Source organism: Scomber scombrus, chromosome 21 (assembly GCF_963691925.1).
Source record: "Scomber scombrus chromosome 21, fScoSco1.1, whole genome shotgun sequence".
Classification (NCBI taxonomy): Eukaryota; Metazoa; Chordata; class Actinopteri; order Scombriformes; family Scombridae; genus Scomber; species Scomber scombrus.
Window position 1 is genome coordinate 18,737,884 of NC_084990.1, and position 13,729 is coordinate 18,751,612.

General features: G+C 40.1%; 1 protein-coding gene and 1 non-coding gene across 2 annotated transcripts; one reads left to right on the forward strand and one right to left on the reverse strand.

Moving 5' to 3' along the window:
- Nucleotides 1-9: 9 nt before the first annotated feature.
- LOC134003553 (histone-lysine N-methyltransferase PRDM9-like) lies at nt 10-5,295 on the reverse strand. The gene is made up of 7 exons (XM_062442788.1): nt 5,174-5,295; nt 4,858-4,965; nt 4,667-4,759; nt 3,546-3,823; nt 2,949-3,016; nt 2,513-2,703; nt 10-2,353 (listed from the first exon to the last, which is right to left on the reverse strand). The coding sequence occupies exons 2-7, from the start codon at nt 4,952-4,954 to the stop codon at nt 240-242; spliced, it is 2,841 nt and encodes a 946-aa protein (XP_062298772.1). The 5' UTR covers nt 4,955-4,965; nt 5,174-5,295; the 3' UTR covers nt 10-239.
- Nucleotides 5,296-5,551: 256 nt separating this feature from the next.
- Nucleotides 5,552-5,622, forward strand: trnag-ccc (transfer RNA glycine (anticodon CCC)). Its single transcript has one exon. It is a non-coding gene; the product is annotated as a tRNA-Gly (tRNA).
- Nucleotides 5,623-13,729: the final 8,107 nt, after the last annotated feature.

Sequence of the window (13,729 nt, forward strand, 5' to 3'; positions counted from 1 at the left end):
TTATTTCAAAGCAAGTTGATTAAGAAAAACTGCAATAAGTTTTTTTGTGACTAGCATCTGCAGAAAAATGTTTGTACTTCTACATTCAAATTAACAAATATTCATGATTTTAAACAAAACAAATCTAATTTATAAGATATGAAACCTTGAAAAGCGGAGTTGTGAAGCATACACCACTTAGTGCTATTGAGTTTATATTGGCAACAAATTTCTTCCAAAGTGGTAGAAATACGATGTGATTACAAGTGCATCTTCTGATGGTGTCTCCTGAGGTGATAGTTTCGGGAAAAGCTCTTCCCACACTGTGTGCATTTGAACATTCTCTGTCCCTGGTGGAGCATTTGATGAGCTTTGAGACTTTGCGGGCGGCTGAAGCTTTTACAACACTCGGGGCAGCTGTACGGCCTCACCCCCGTGTGCTTCCTCTCGTGTCGCTTCAGGTCTCCCGACTGCCGAAAGCTCTCCCCGCAGTGGGTGCACAGGTACGGCTTCTCCCCGGTGTGAGTTCTGAGATGCACGTTCAGCTGGCCGGTGTAGGAGAAGCTTTTACTGCAGTGAGGGCAGTTGTACGGCTTTTCACCGGTGTGGATGCGCTGATGTTGTTTGAGACTGTAGTGGTTTGCGAAGCCCTTTCCACAGTCGGTGCACAAGTAGAGCACCTTCACCTGTTGGAAGCATATATGAGTTTTGAAAGCTTTGGCGTTTTCACAGCTCTTCCCACAATGGGGGCATGTATGTTCCTTGTCACCCTCCTCCTCTTCCTCCTTGTCCAGCTGATCCATTAGGTTGTCTGAATCACAGTGTGACAGATACTCAACCGGGTGGTGTCTCCTGATGTGTTTAACAAGGTAGCTCTTCATGGTGAAGGAGAACTGGCAGAATGAGCATGGGAAAAGCTCGGACGTGCAATGATACTTCATGCAAGTGTTGCTCTTCTGATGCTGTTTAAGGTTCCCGGCCGTAGAGAAGACCTTACCACAGCGGTCACAGTTGTAAGATTTTGCACTTACATGTGCCGTCTGTTCGTGTCTTTTCAGGAAGCCAGACTTATGAAAGGTCGCCCCACATTGACCACACTTGTGCTGTCTTAGAGCACACTTATGTGCCTTGAGATCATCTGGGTTTCCATATGTTCGCTTGCAGTGATTACAACTAAACCATTTGTATTTTTTTAACTTCCCATTTCTGACAGCGGGCGTCTCTGTTTCAATGCATTTCTCTTCAGTCCGAGGCGGACTGGTTAATGGCTTCTTGCAGATGGCTGCCCTTCGTTTTGGAGCGATGAGTTTTGTTATGGCAGATATTTTAGATCTAGCTCCAAGTCGCTGAGGCCTCTGAGAGGGAAGTTTTTGGATAGACTCAACTGTTTCAGCCACTGATGGTTGTGGACTGAAGTCAGGATCGTGGCTCTGATCATCAACTGACTCGTCCTCTTGAGTGTCCTCTGAGTGATTCTCATTTATGTGCTCCTGTAGGGTGTCCACTGAAGAAAAAGTCAGTGAGCACTCTGCACAGCTAAATGGCATTGTGGGAGATTCCTCTGGAGCTTCGTGTACTTCTTCACTCCTTTTGCTTTGATTCTGGTGTCGCCGCAGGTGCCTGGTCAGGTCGTTGTATTGGCCAAAGCACTTCTGACACACAGTGCAGACATATGGACGGAACTTGTCATGGACCATCGCCTTATGCTTTTTGAGGGACGCTTCATATATGAAGGTCTTTCCACAGTCTGAACAATTATTGGACTGTTCATCCAACTCCTGGGATGTTTCTGCCTCCCCTGCAGAAGTATTCTCTGTTTCAGTTACATCCTTAGCTTCTTCTACGTTCTCGCTTGCATTTGTTCCCTTTATTTCGATCAGTTCCTCAGCTGCTGTATTAGAAACCTCTGACCTTGTTGTCAAGCTCTCTTTCCCTTCACTGAGGATTTCGCTCTGATTAGGCACCTCTTTTGTCACAATCTGCTTTCTGTGAACTAGCTGGTGTCTGATTAAGCCAGACGCTTGGCTAAAACTTCGCCTGCATTGTGGGCAGCAGTAGGGGCGCTTGTTTGAGTGGACACAAAGCTTGTGCCTCTTGAGGTGAGGTAACTGCTTGAAAGTCTTCCCACAATCAGAACATGTTTTGGACTCCACAGGATCAACAGATAATACCACCAGGGACTCTACAGAGTGGACCGAATCAGCATTTGAAGCAGGATTTTCCGGTACAAATGCTTCAACAGCTGGTGTTGTGCAGTCCGCTTTTGGTTGTGAGTGGAAGTATTCAGTATGTCTCTGGAGGAAGTCCTCTGTAGTGAAGGACAGCTGACAGTGAGGGCACAAGAAGATCTCAGATGTTACAGTTGAATTACTCCCTACAATTAAGAAGAGAAGAGAAAAATGAATGTTATACTTCATGGTAAATTATCAGAATTGTCCTGGAAAATAAATCAATAACAAAAAGACTTGTTCAACTATCAATACATAACGTAGCCTTGCATATCATGTTTTCATTCAAAGGGTAGTAGAGGTACCTGCTGCAGTCAACTTCATAAACCACATCTGGGTCCAAGCTTCACTAAAACTGGTGAGAAATGTGCTGCTGGGTCCCACCAGTAGCTCATCTCCAAGGTGTATGGTGCGACAGCAGTGAAAAAGGATGCTACTTTTGCACTGGACTGCAAGCATGTTTGTCTCGTCTTTATTACGAGCAATGTTGACATATCTGTGTAAGGAAAAAGGTAAGAAAAATATTAGGTGGTGTGACTGAGCTTGAAGAAAATATATAATGTGGTCTATCTTTTGTGGACCCTGTAGCTGCCAAATTCAGTTTTAAATACACTATCTCATTACTTATCTCATTTTAATTCCCCATGTTAATGCTCTGTCCCAGCACTTTTACATAGCAAGCCATCCCTGAATAAAGTTTAGAAACAAGCCCAGTCTCAATAAGAAAATTCAATATATTACCTCATCCAGTTAGAGTGTGATTCTTTTGCAGCATCAATGTACTCAAACTCATCCTTTCCTTTATAAATCTGTGGAAAATAAGAATATTTTCAGGGCAAAATATGCACATGTGACAATAATCTTAACATGTAGTTGATTCACTGTAACATTCATCCTATTTCATACTGGCTGAAGATTCCTTTCAAATGTGCTTTCAATGTAAGTGATGGGGGCCAAAATCCATAGTGTGTCCACATAGTCATTTAGTGTAAAAAATATATTAAAAAATATATCTGAAGCTTAGATGAGGCTTCAGCAGTCTGAGTCACATCAAGTGGATATCTGCCACATATCTACTCGATTTGACTCATTTGGCCAACTGAACTTCATTTTAGCTTCGGATTAACATTTAAATACATTTTTGGACAGAAGGAGGACTGTGGATTTTGTCCTCCATCACTTTTGTAAGTGCATTATGAAGGGATCTTCTAATGGTCAGTATTAACTAGAGTAATAATGATGACAGGAAGAATCTGTTTACATTTTCATTTGGGCCCCTGACTGTTGTTTTAAGACAGACTTGAACTGTGAACCTGCCCTTTAACTATCTGAGCTCACCTCCCAGGAGAAATCACTCGCCATAGCCTTTTCCCTTGTTGTCTCTTCCCCCTCGAATGGTCCAAAATGCATGCCAGGAGACAGTATTTGTCCATGATTTATGACCCCAACTCCTGCATTGGGAATACTAGATCTGCCTATCCCCAGGCCAAAGGGCAGAGTGAGGAGGGCCCTCTGGGGGACACCCATGCTTGTTGGAAAGTCAAGAATATAAGATGGGCCATTAATATTGGCAGGATCATTCTGGTCTTGGAAGAGAGTCAGACACTCCTCACAATCTAGAAAATATAAAACAGAAACACACTACTTACAATCTAACACATATGAATATTATTAAAGTACACAAAAATATCTGATTAATTACCACATATGAAATGGTACATTTAGACAGTTTAGTGGTACTACAAAAATTGATCAGCAGAAAATTAAATGTCACCTATTGTGTTAATTGATAAATTGTTGAGTGTTGACCATTAGCTGGATCAACATATTATATATACGGTTTTATATACCAAACTTTATTGAGAAAATAACAGACTAATCAATAATGAAAACAATTCCAGCCCTATTTTGTATTAATAGAAACAGTTTTTAGCTGCAGCAATCCTTCCTCCTGTCAATATTGACTGAGAAGAGATTATTTTGTAAAGCGCGATTCTAATGTAAGAGAGGTGAGACAAAACCTAGATTCTTGTTATGTGCAAAAGTAGAAGCTTATTTGAGATTTTAGCAGAATAAGTTAGACAAATGTGGTGTTTTGCAAAAATGACAGACTTTTTCTCAGTTTCCTGCTTAAGTTAGTGTCTCCACTGCAGTTCACTGAGGAAAAACTGTCTGGAAACAAAAATAAGCGATTTGTTACAATATCATTGGAAGATACACACTTGATTTGTGTAATTTAGACCAGCTGAAGCCTTATATATCAGGTCATTTTTACACAGAATGAGGACTATGAATTTTGTCCCCCATCTCTTACATTGCAATCGCACTGGTTATTAATCTCTTCTCAGCTACTGTGGACAGGAAGAATAGTGACCACAAACTATTAAAATGTGCATACAGGTGTGTGAGCTTTGTTCAAAGACAGTGAATAATGAGAAAAAGAAAAGTCCAATGCTTACAGAAGCCATCACCAGCCTCTGAGTTTTCTCCTTGTCCCACAGTGTCCAGTAGTTCCTGGACTGGTGTTCCTGCTGGCTCTAAAACAGGTATCACTAAAACAACAAAGAAGAGTATTTTATAAAGTTAGCCTGAGTCAAGTTAAAAAGCAGCATGAAATGTGTAAACTTTGGGTATGGAAACCCTGTCATACCTGTAGGGGTGATATTCTCAGCTGGTAAACACTCCTCTGATATAACAACCTCCTCGATTGTCTCAACCCACTCCACGTTGTTGCTTCTACCCGACATGAGTGCAACATCTGAGGAGAATGGATAGAAACAGTAATTTAAGATTGTAATCTCTCTGACAGCTGCTCATACAAACAAATACAAAGCGCTAAGCACAACTGGCGTTAGCAAGTTAGCCTGCTATGTGGCTATCACAGCAGCAGCAGGCTTAACATTACAATACAGACCGATGTATTTCCTTCTTCCTCTACATTAATGTGCATAAACGCTAGCACCTACCCGTTTCACAGCAGCTATATTCTTCGGATTGTTTCGCTAACTACGAGAGCAAACGGGTGTTTTTGCAATTAACATTACTTCTTAACTAGAAACAACAATAATGTATGAGAACGAGGTTTCCCCGGAAGTAAATACGTCTCGCTTTCAGTATAAGGGTGCTCATTCCTGTCTTTTTTTTTTTTCTTCAAAATAAAAGTTTAGTTTCTATGTCGAGTAGCCAATCTGGCTGTTGTCTGTCTACTGTCAGTCTGTCACGCTTCTTATATCTATTGAGAGCAACCAGCAACATCTAAACTACATGTATAACACCATAGAAATTATGCACACATTTTGACTTTGACTAGTATATAGATATGAATGTCGATCTCTTCGTCATCGGCGCCGCTGGTGTAGTGGTATCATGCAAGATTCCCATTCTTGCGACCCGGGTTCGATTCCCGGGCGGCGCACGGATCTTTTGCTCTTTTTTACCGTATCTTCCACATCATACTGCTGAATACATTCACACAGGCCAGCTGACAGTCTTGCCTGGGCCCGGGAAGAGATAACCTTAGATGGGCCCCCACGCACCCGGATTTCTCATTTTCCCTTGCTCTTCCTCTCCTCTCGTCTTCTCTCCTCTCCTCAATGTTGGGGAAGCTACTTTGCAAGCATACCTTGTAAAACTACATGTAGTTCAGCCTGACAGTAGTTTGAACAAACTACCCCTGGAGAAATGTAGTTTGTAAAACTACAGCTAAAAAAAAGTAGCTTTAGCAACTACTTATACTCATTATACTCATTTAACTCAGCGTTAAATAAATCAACATGTGGTCTATATGAAACTAAATATAATAGCCTACAAAAAATTCACATGCCAGCAGAAATATGCCTCTCAACTCAGTTTTATTTTATTTTTTTAAAAAGCTGACATGTTGGTCAACATACTGTAGGTTCACCATAGACATGTTGGGTAATATAAAGAGAAAATGAAAATCCTACCCCAATACCCACATGTAAATCAGAAATGTAAATCAGTCTACAAAAAATGTAATAAAAAACCCAAAGAGGCAGACATATTCTAGATCGGTGTGTCTTGAACAACAATGTTGGCATGTCATGACATGATTCATGCCTTTTTTTATTTTATTTTTTTTATTTAAAATAACATTTATATTATATAGGTCTTTTTTTTATAAAAAATATTTCATGTGCAGGTGGTCGAGTGGTTAGAGCACATGCCATATACGCTGCTAAATAAAGGCGTCCATGCCAACAAAAAATTTTCATGTTATTGACCAAAATTGTAGTTTGTAAATTGAGTAGTTAAACTACAAAAAATGACCCAAAAAGTAGTTGAAATACTTGACGCAGCACAACATAAGAATGTAGTTTAACTACCAGCAAGTTACAGCAAAATGTAGTTAAGCTATGTAGTTCAACTACGTGTAGTTTAAGTCTAACCAACACTGCCTCTCCTCTGCTCTTCCTACTCCTACTCTACCAGACTCGGTCATTTTAGTGGGCCATAGTGCAGGATCGCTGAAATACTTGGGTAAAGTTAGAAAGAGATTGGCAGATTCGAACTTCAGCTATCAATAGCTCACAAACGAAACATTGTTAAAACATAAAAAATGTCTCTTTCCTATCGTAGTAAGGTAGACTATTGACTACAAACTCATTTTCGCCAAAACGAGTCGTCCTCCAGGCTGCAGGAAATATATTGCTCTCTATGCGTTGCGGGCGGAGAGGCGAGCGCTTAGGGACCGTCAACAAAGTGCAGTACGAAAGCGAAAAATATTCAATATCTCCACTTTTATTCACTGTAGTCTCACCAAATTCACTCCACACACCAACGGTCACCTGATAATCACACTACAACAGTTATTTTTACAAAATGTGCTTGTGTATAATACTTCAATATCATCACTGTCATGTGCTGTCGTTCCATTGATTTCCCTTCAATAGCTTCAATATTATACACAGTAGTCTTCACTATATTCACTCCACACAACAAGGGTCACCTGATAATCATACTACAACAGTTATTTCAGAAAATTTTGTTTTTGTTTATTTTTGGGTAATTTTATTGTGAAAAATCGTCAATAGCGTTAATATTATACACTGTATACCCCATCCTGAGGAGGGCGGAAAGGGCGCAGCTCAAGAGATTGGTTGGCGTGGACTCAGACCAGACCTTAGGATGGAATGCAGGATTAGGGCGCAGCAGCACTCCAGCATTCCCAGGCAAGAAGCGGCAGCACTCTTCATGCACGGAAAGGGCATGTAGCTCACCCACCCTTTTTGTCGACACAATAGCCAACAAGAATGTAGTCTTGAGCGAAAGCCATTTCAGCTCAACCGTTTCCAGAGGCTCGAACGGCCCATGCCGCAAGGCTGACAAAACCATCTCCAAATCCCATGGGGGGACACCCGGCCTCCTGGGAGAGGGAGCAACCCTACAAGCCCCCCTAAAGAACTGAGCAATAAGGTCACAACAACACTGTGCCAGTTTACGAGGCCCAACATGGGCCGCCTTTATGGCTGCCACCGTCCCCCTCAACGTCGAGGGAGACTTGCCTGCCTCTAACAGCTCCTGAAGGAACTGAAGGATACCAGGGGCCATACAGTAGAGGGGATCCACGTGTCGTGAGGCACACCATGATTGAAACACCCCCCAACGATAGGAATAAGCAACCCTGGTCGAGGGAGCCCGGGCCCCCTGCAAAGTACCCACTACAGACTGGGGGAATCCCAAGGCTAGAAATTCAGCCCTCTCAGGGGCCATGCCCAAAGCCTGAGGCCCTGGGGAAAAGGATGAAAAAGAGTTCCCTCGGCCTGGGACGGGAGGTCCCGGCGAATGGGTAGCTCCCACGGTTGTCCCTGAAGAAGGGGCGGAATCTCGGCAAACCAAATCATCTGGGGCCAATTGGGGGACACCAGGATGAGGCTGGACTCTCTGTAGGAGTTGGTGCAGGAGGAGGAACGGAGGGAAGGCATACAGGCCCAGTGGCCACTGATGTGCCATCGCATCCGTCCCTAAGGGAGGATTGTCCCTCCCCATGGAGAAAAAGAGGGGACAATGAGTGTTCTCCCTGGATGCAAAAAGATCTGCCACGGCTGTGCCGTAGCGATCCCATATTCCGCTCACAACCTCTGGATGCAGCTGCCACTCTCCGGGAAGGGGTCCCCCCCTGGAGAGCCGATCTACAGCAAGGTTCTCCCGACCCGGCACGTATGTGGCCCTCAGGGACTTGAACTGGGGATGAGCCCACTCCCATATTGCCCGAGCCAATCTGCACAGGCGAGGGGAACATAGGCCCCCTTGCCTGTTGATATATGCCGCCGCTACTGTACTGTCTGTTCTCACCAGCACATGGCGGTCCTGTAGCTCTGGCAGGAAGTGCAGAAGAGCCAAATGGATAGCCTGCAGCTCCAAAACATTTATGTGCTGCGCTACCCAGGGTCCGTGCCAAAGGCCGCTGATGCCCTTGCCTTCGTGGACAGCCCCCCAGCCTACCAGGGATGCATCTGATGACACCACTGGCGACGCAACACAAGCCCCAGTACCGTCCCACGTGCCAAGTTAGTCGGCCGCCGCCACCAACGGAGAGCCACACACAGTCTGCGCATCACCAATACGCTGGCCTGCAGATTCCTCTGTGGGCAAAATCCAAGGTCTAGGAGGCAGCGCTGCACTGGGCGCATGTTCAGAAGAACCAGGGGTATGACATGCACTGTGGCTGCCATTAACCCCAAGAGGCGGAGACATAGCCAGGTCACCCTGGCCCCAAGCCGGAACTGGGACAAACAAGCCCTGAGGGCGGCCTGTCTCACAGGAGTCAAGTAAAGAGTCCCTGTCCTGGCATCCAAACACATGCCTAGGAACTCCGTGGACTGTGAGGGCTGGAGCCTGCTCTTCTTCCTGTTGAGGTGCAGGCCTAGGTACTCTAAGTGCTGCTGGAGACGAGCCACATCTCTGCGGCACTGCCCCTCCGAGCGAGCACACATGTTGGCTGGCCTCCAAAAGGACCCGTAGATCACTGGAAGCAGCAGAACCTAATTGAGGTGGTCTTGGCTGTGGGGCTGGTCCCGGCCCCGTCGGATCATACCAGACATCTCTTGTGTGACCGGCAAACCGGTGTCACAAGCCGCCACGCTTTCACCAGCCCGGGTAGCAAAGACAGTCGCAGCAGTCCAGAGAGGAGCCCGTAGACCAGCTCTCCCAAACTCAAATTAAGTGGATATTGTGCACACAAGCCGTCTAAACCCCCCCCCCCCCCCCCCCCCCCCCCACATATGGAATATGTAGAATGGAGAGATAGTCTTGACACGATATAGAACATGTGTTAGAATATATATTAATCATTTTTCCTCAAGCTATTTTTTTATATTCAAGGTCAAATGTTATCCACCAATAAGAAAATGTAATAGACCTAAGGAGAACACCAATGCCCATGTTGCAAATATTTAAATCACTCCAGTTCTGAAAAAAAAAAAAAAGTTTATTGTTTCAGACATTACTGTCAATACTGTAAAAGGAGCTCACACCTGAGTCAGAGTCATTTGAAAAGCTTAATAAATGGTTAGATTGCCATCACCTATCAAATAATGAAAAACTATGTACAGATGTTTCAGTTGTGCAAATGTAGCATGATTTTGGTGAGTATACAGTGTATAATATTAACGCTATTGATGATTTTTCACAATAAAATTCCCCTAAAATATGCAAAAAGTTTTTTTTCTGAAATGACTGTTGTAGTATGATTATCAGGTGACCCTTGTTGTGTATAATGATTTTGGTCATCCTACAGTGTATAATATTAACGCTATTGACGATTTTTCACAATAAAATTCCCCAAAAATATGCAAACTTTTTTTCCCCCTGAAATGACTGTTGTAGTATGATTATCAGGTGACCATTGTTGTGTAGCATGATTTTGGTGAGTATACAGTGTATAATATTAACGCTATTGACGATTTTTCACAATAAAATTCCCCAAAAATATGCAAAAAGATTCTTTTTTCTGAAATGACTGTTGTAGTATGATTATCAGGTGACCCTTGTTGTGTATCATGATTTTGGTCATCCTACAGTGTATAATATTAACGCTATTGACGATATTTCAAAATAAAATTCCCTAAAAATATGCAAAAAGTTTTTTTTCCTGAAATAACTGTTGTAGTATGATTATCAGGTGACCATTGTTGTGTAGCATGATTTTGGTGAGTAAACAGTGTACAATATTAACGCTATTGACGATTTTTCACAATAAAATTCCCCAAAAATATGCAAAAAGATTCTTTTTTCTGAAATGACTGTTGTAGTATGATTATCAGGTGACCCTTGTTGTGTATCATGATTTTGGTCATCCTACAGTGTATAATATTAACGCTATTGACGATTTTTCACAATAAAATTCCCCAAAAATATGTAAACTTTTTTTCCCCCTGAAATCACTGTTGTAGTATGATTATCAGGTGACCATTGTTGTATAGCATGATTTTGGTGAGTATACAGTATATAATATTAACGCTATTGACGATTTTTCCCAATAATATTCCCCAAAAATATGCAAAAAGATTTATTTTTTTTATGAAATGACTGTTGTAGTATGATTATCAGGTGACCATTGTTGTGTAGCATGATTTTGGTGAGTATAGAGTGTATAATATTAACGCTATTGACGATTTTTCACAATAAAATTCCCCAAAAATATGCAAAAAGATTTTTTTTTCTGAAATGACTGTTGTAGTATGATTATCAGGTGACCCTTGTTGTGTATCATGATTTTGGTCATCCTACAGTGTATAATATTAACGCTATTGATGATTTTTCACAATAAAATTCCCCTAAAATATGCAAAAGTTTTTTTTCTGAAATGACTGTTGTAGTATGATTATCAGGTGACCCTTGTTGTGTATAATGATTTTGGTCATCCTACAGTGTATAATATTAACGCTATTGACGATTTTTCACAATAAAATTCCCCAAAAATATGCAAACTTTTTTTCCCCCTGAAATGACTGTTGTAGTATGATTATCAGGTGACCATTGTTGTGTAGCATGATTTTGGTGAGTATACAGTGTATAATATTAACGCTATTGACGATTTTTCACAATAAAATTCCCCAAAAATATGCAAAAAGATTCTTTTTTCTGAAATGACTGTTGTAGTATGATTATCAGGTGACCCTTGTTGTGTATCATGATTTTGGTCATCCTACAGTGTATAATATTAACGCTATTGACGATATTTCAAAATAAAATTCCCTAAAAATATGCAAAAAGTTTTTTTTCCTGAAATAACTGTTGTAGTATGATTATCAGGTGACCATTGTTGTGTAGCATGATTTTGGTGAGTAAACAGTGTACAATATTAACGCTATTGACGATTTTTCACAATAAAATTCCCCAAAAATATGCAAAAAGATTCTTTTTTCTGAAATGACTGTTGTAGTATGATTATCAGGTGACCCTTGTTGTGTATCATGATTTTGGTCATCCTACAGTGTATAATATTAACGCTATTGACGATTTTTCACAATAAAATTCCCCAAAAATATGTAAACTTTTTTTCCCCCTGAAATCACTGTTGTAGTATGATTATCAGGTGACCATTGTTGTATAGCATGATTTTGGTGAGTATACAGTATATAATATTAACGCTATTGACGATTTTTCCCAATAATATTCCCCAAAAATATGCAAAAAGATTTATTTTTTTTATGAAATGACTGTTGTAGTATGATTATCAGGTGACCATTGTTGTGTAGCATGATTTTGGTGAGTATAGAGTGTATAATATTAACGCTATTGACGATTTTTCACAATAAAATTCCCCAAAAATATGCAAAAAGATTTTTTTTTCTGAAATGACTGTTGTAGTATGATTATCAGGTGACCCTTGTTGTGTATCATGATTTTGGTCATCCTACAGTGTATAATATTAACGCTATTGATGATTTTTCACAATAAAATTCCCCTAAAATATGCAAAAAGTTTTTTTTCTGAAATGACTGTTGTAGTATGATTATCAGGTGACCCTTGTTGTGTATAATGATTTTGGTCATCCTACAGTGTATAATATTAACGCTATTGACGATTTTTCACAATAAAATTCCCCAAAAATATGCAAACTTTTTTTCCCCCTGAAATGACTGTTGTAGTATGATTATCAGGTGACCATTGTTGTGTAGCATGATTTTGGTGAGTATACAGTGTATAATATTAACGCTATTGACGATTTTTCACAATAAAATTCCCCAAAAATATGCAAAAAGATTCTTTTTTCTGAAATGACTGTTGTAGTATGATTATCAGGTGACCCTTGTTGTGTATCATGATTTTGGTCATCCTACAGTGTATAATATTAACGCTATTGACGATATTTCAAAATAAAATTCCCTAAAAATATGCAAAAAGTTTTTTTTCCTGAAATAACTGTTGTAGTATGATTATCAGGTGACCATTGTTGTGTAGCATGATTTTGGTGAGTAAACAGTGTACAATATTAACGCTATTGACGATTTTTCACAATAAAATTCCCCAAAAATATGCAAAAAGATTCTTTTTTCTGAAATGACTGTTGTAGTATGATTATCAGGTGACCCTTGTTGTGTATCATGATTTTGGTCATCCTACAGTGTATAATATTAACGCTATTGATGATTTTTCACAATAAAATTCCCCAAAAATATGTAAACTTTTTTTCCCCCTGAAATCACTGTTGTAGTATGATTATCAGGTGACCATTGTTGTATAGCATGATTTTGGTGAGTATACAGTATATAATATTAACGCTATTGACGATTTTTCCCAATAATATTCCCCAAAAATATGCAAAAAGATTTATTTTTTTTATGAAATGACTGTTGTAGTATGATTATCAGGTGACCATTGTTGTGTAGCATGATTTTGGTGAGTATACAGTGTATAATATTAACGCTATTGACGATTTTTCACAATAAAATTCCCCAAAAATATGCAAAAAGATTTTTTTTTCTGAAATGACTGTTGTAGTATGATTATCAGGTGACCCTTGTTGTGTATCATGATTTTGGTCATCCTACAGTGTATAATATTAACGCTATTGACGATTTTTCACAATAAAATTCCCCAAAAATATGCAAAAAGTTTTTTTTCTGAAATGACTGTTGTAGTATGATTATCAGGTGACCCTTGTTGTGTATCATGATTTTGGTCATCCTACAGTGTATAATATTAACGCTATTGACGATTTTTCACAATAAAATTCCCCAAAAATATGCAAACTTTTTTTCCCCCTGAAATCACTGTTGTAGTATAATCATCAGGTGACCATTGTTGTGTAGCATGATTTTGGTGAGTATACAGTGTATAATATTAACGCTATTGACGATTTTTCACAATAAAATTCCCCAAAAATATGCAAAAAGTTTTTTTTCTGAAATGACTGATGTAGTATGATTATCAGGTGACCCTTGTTGTGTATCATAATTTTGGTCATTCTACAGTGTATAATATTAACGCTATTGACGATTTCTCACAATAAAATTCCCCAAAAATATGCAAAAAGATTTTTTTTTCTGAAATGA

What these genes read in the sequence shown, in the direction of transcription:
- LOC134003553 (XM_062442788.1), bottom strand. Translation starts at nt 4,954, where the DNA reads ATGTCGGGTAGAAGCAACAACGTGGAGTGGGTTGAGACAATCGAGGAG. An exon ending in CGAGTGATTTCTCCTGGGAG is followed by an intron (nt 3,017 to 3,545) that starts GTGAGCTCAGAT and finishes TATTTTCCACAG; the next exon opens with ATTTATAAAGGAAAGGATGA. An exon ending in TCACACTCTAACTGGATGAG is followed by an intron (nt 2,704 to 2,948) that starts GTAATATATTGA and finishes TTCCTTACACAG; the next exon opens with ATATGTCAACATTGCTCGTA.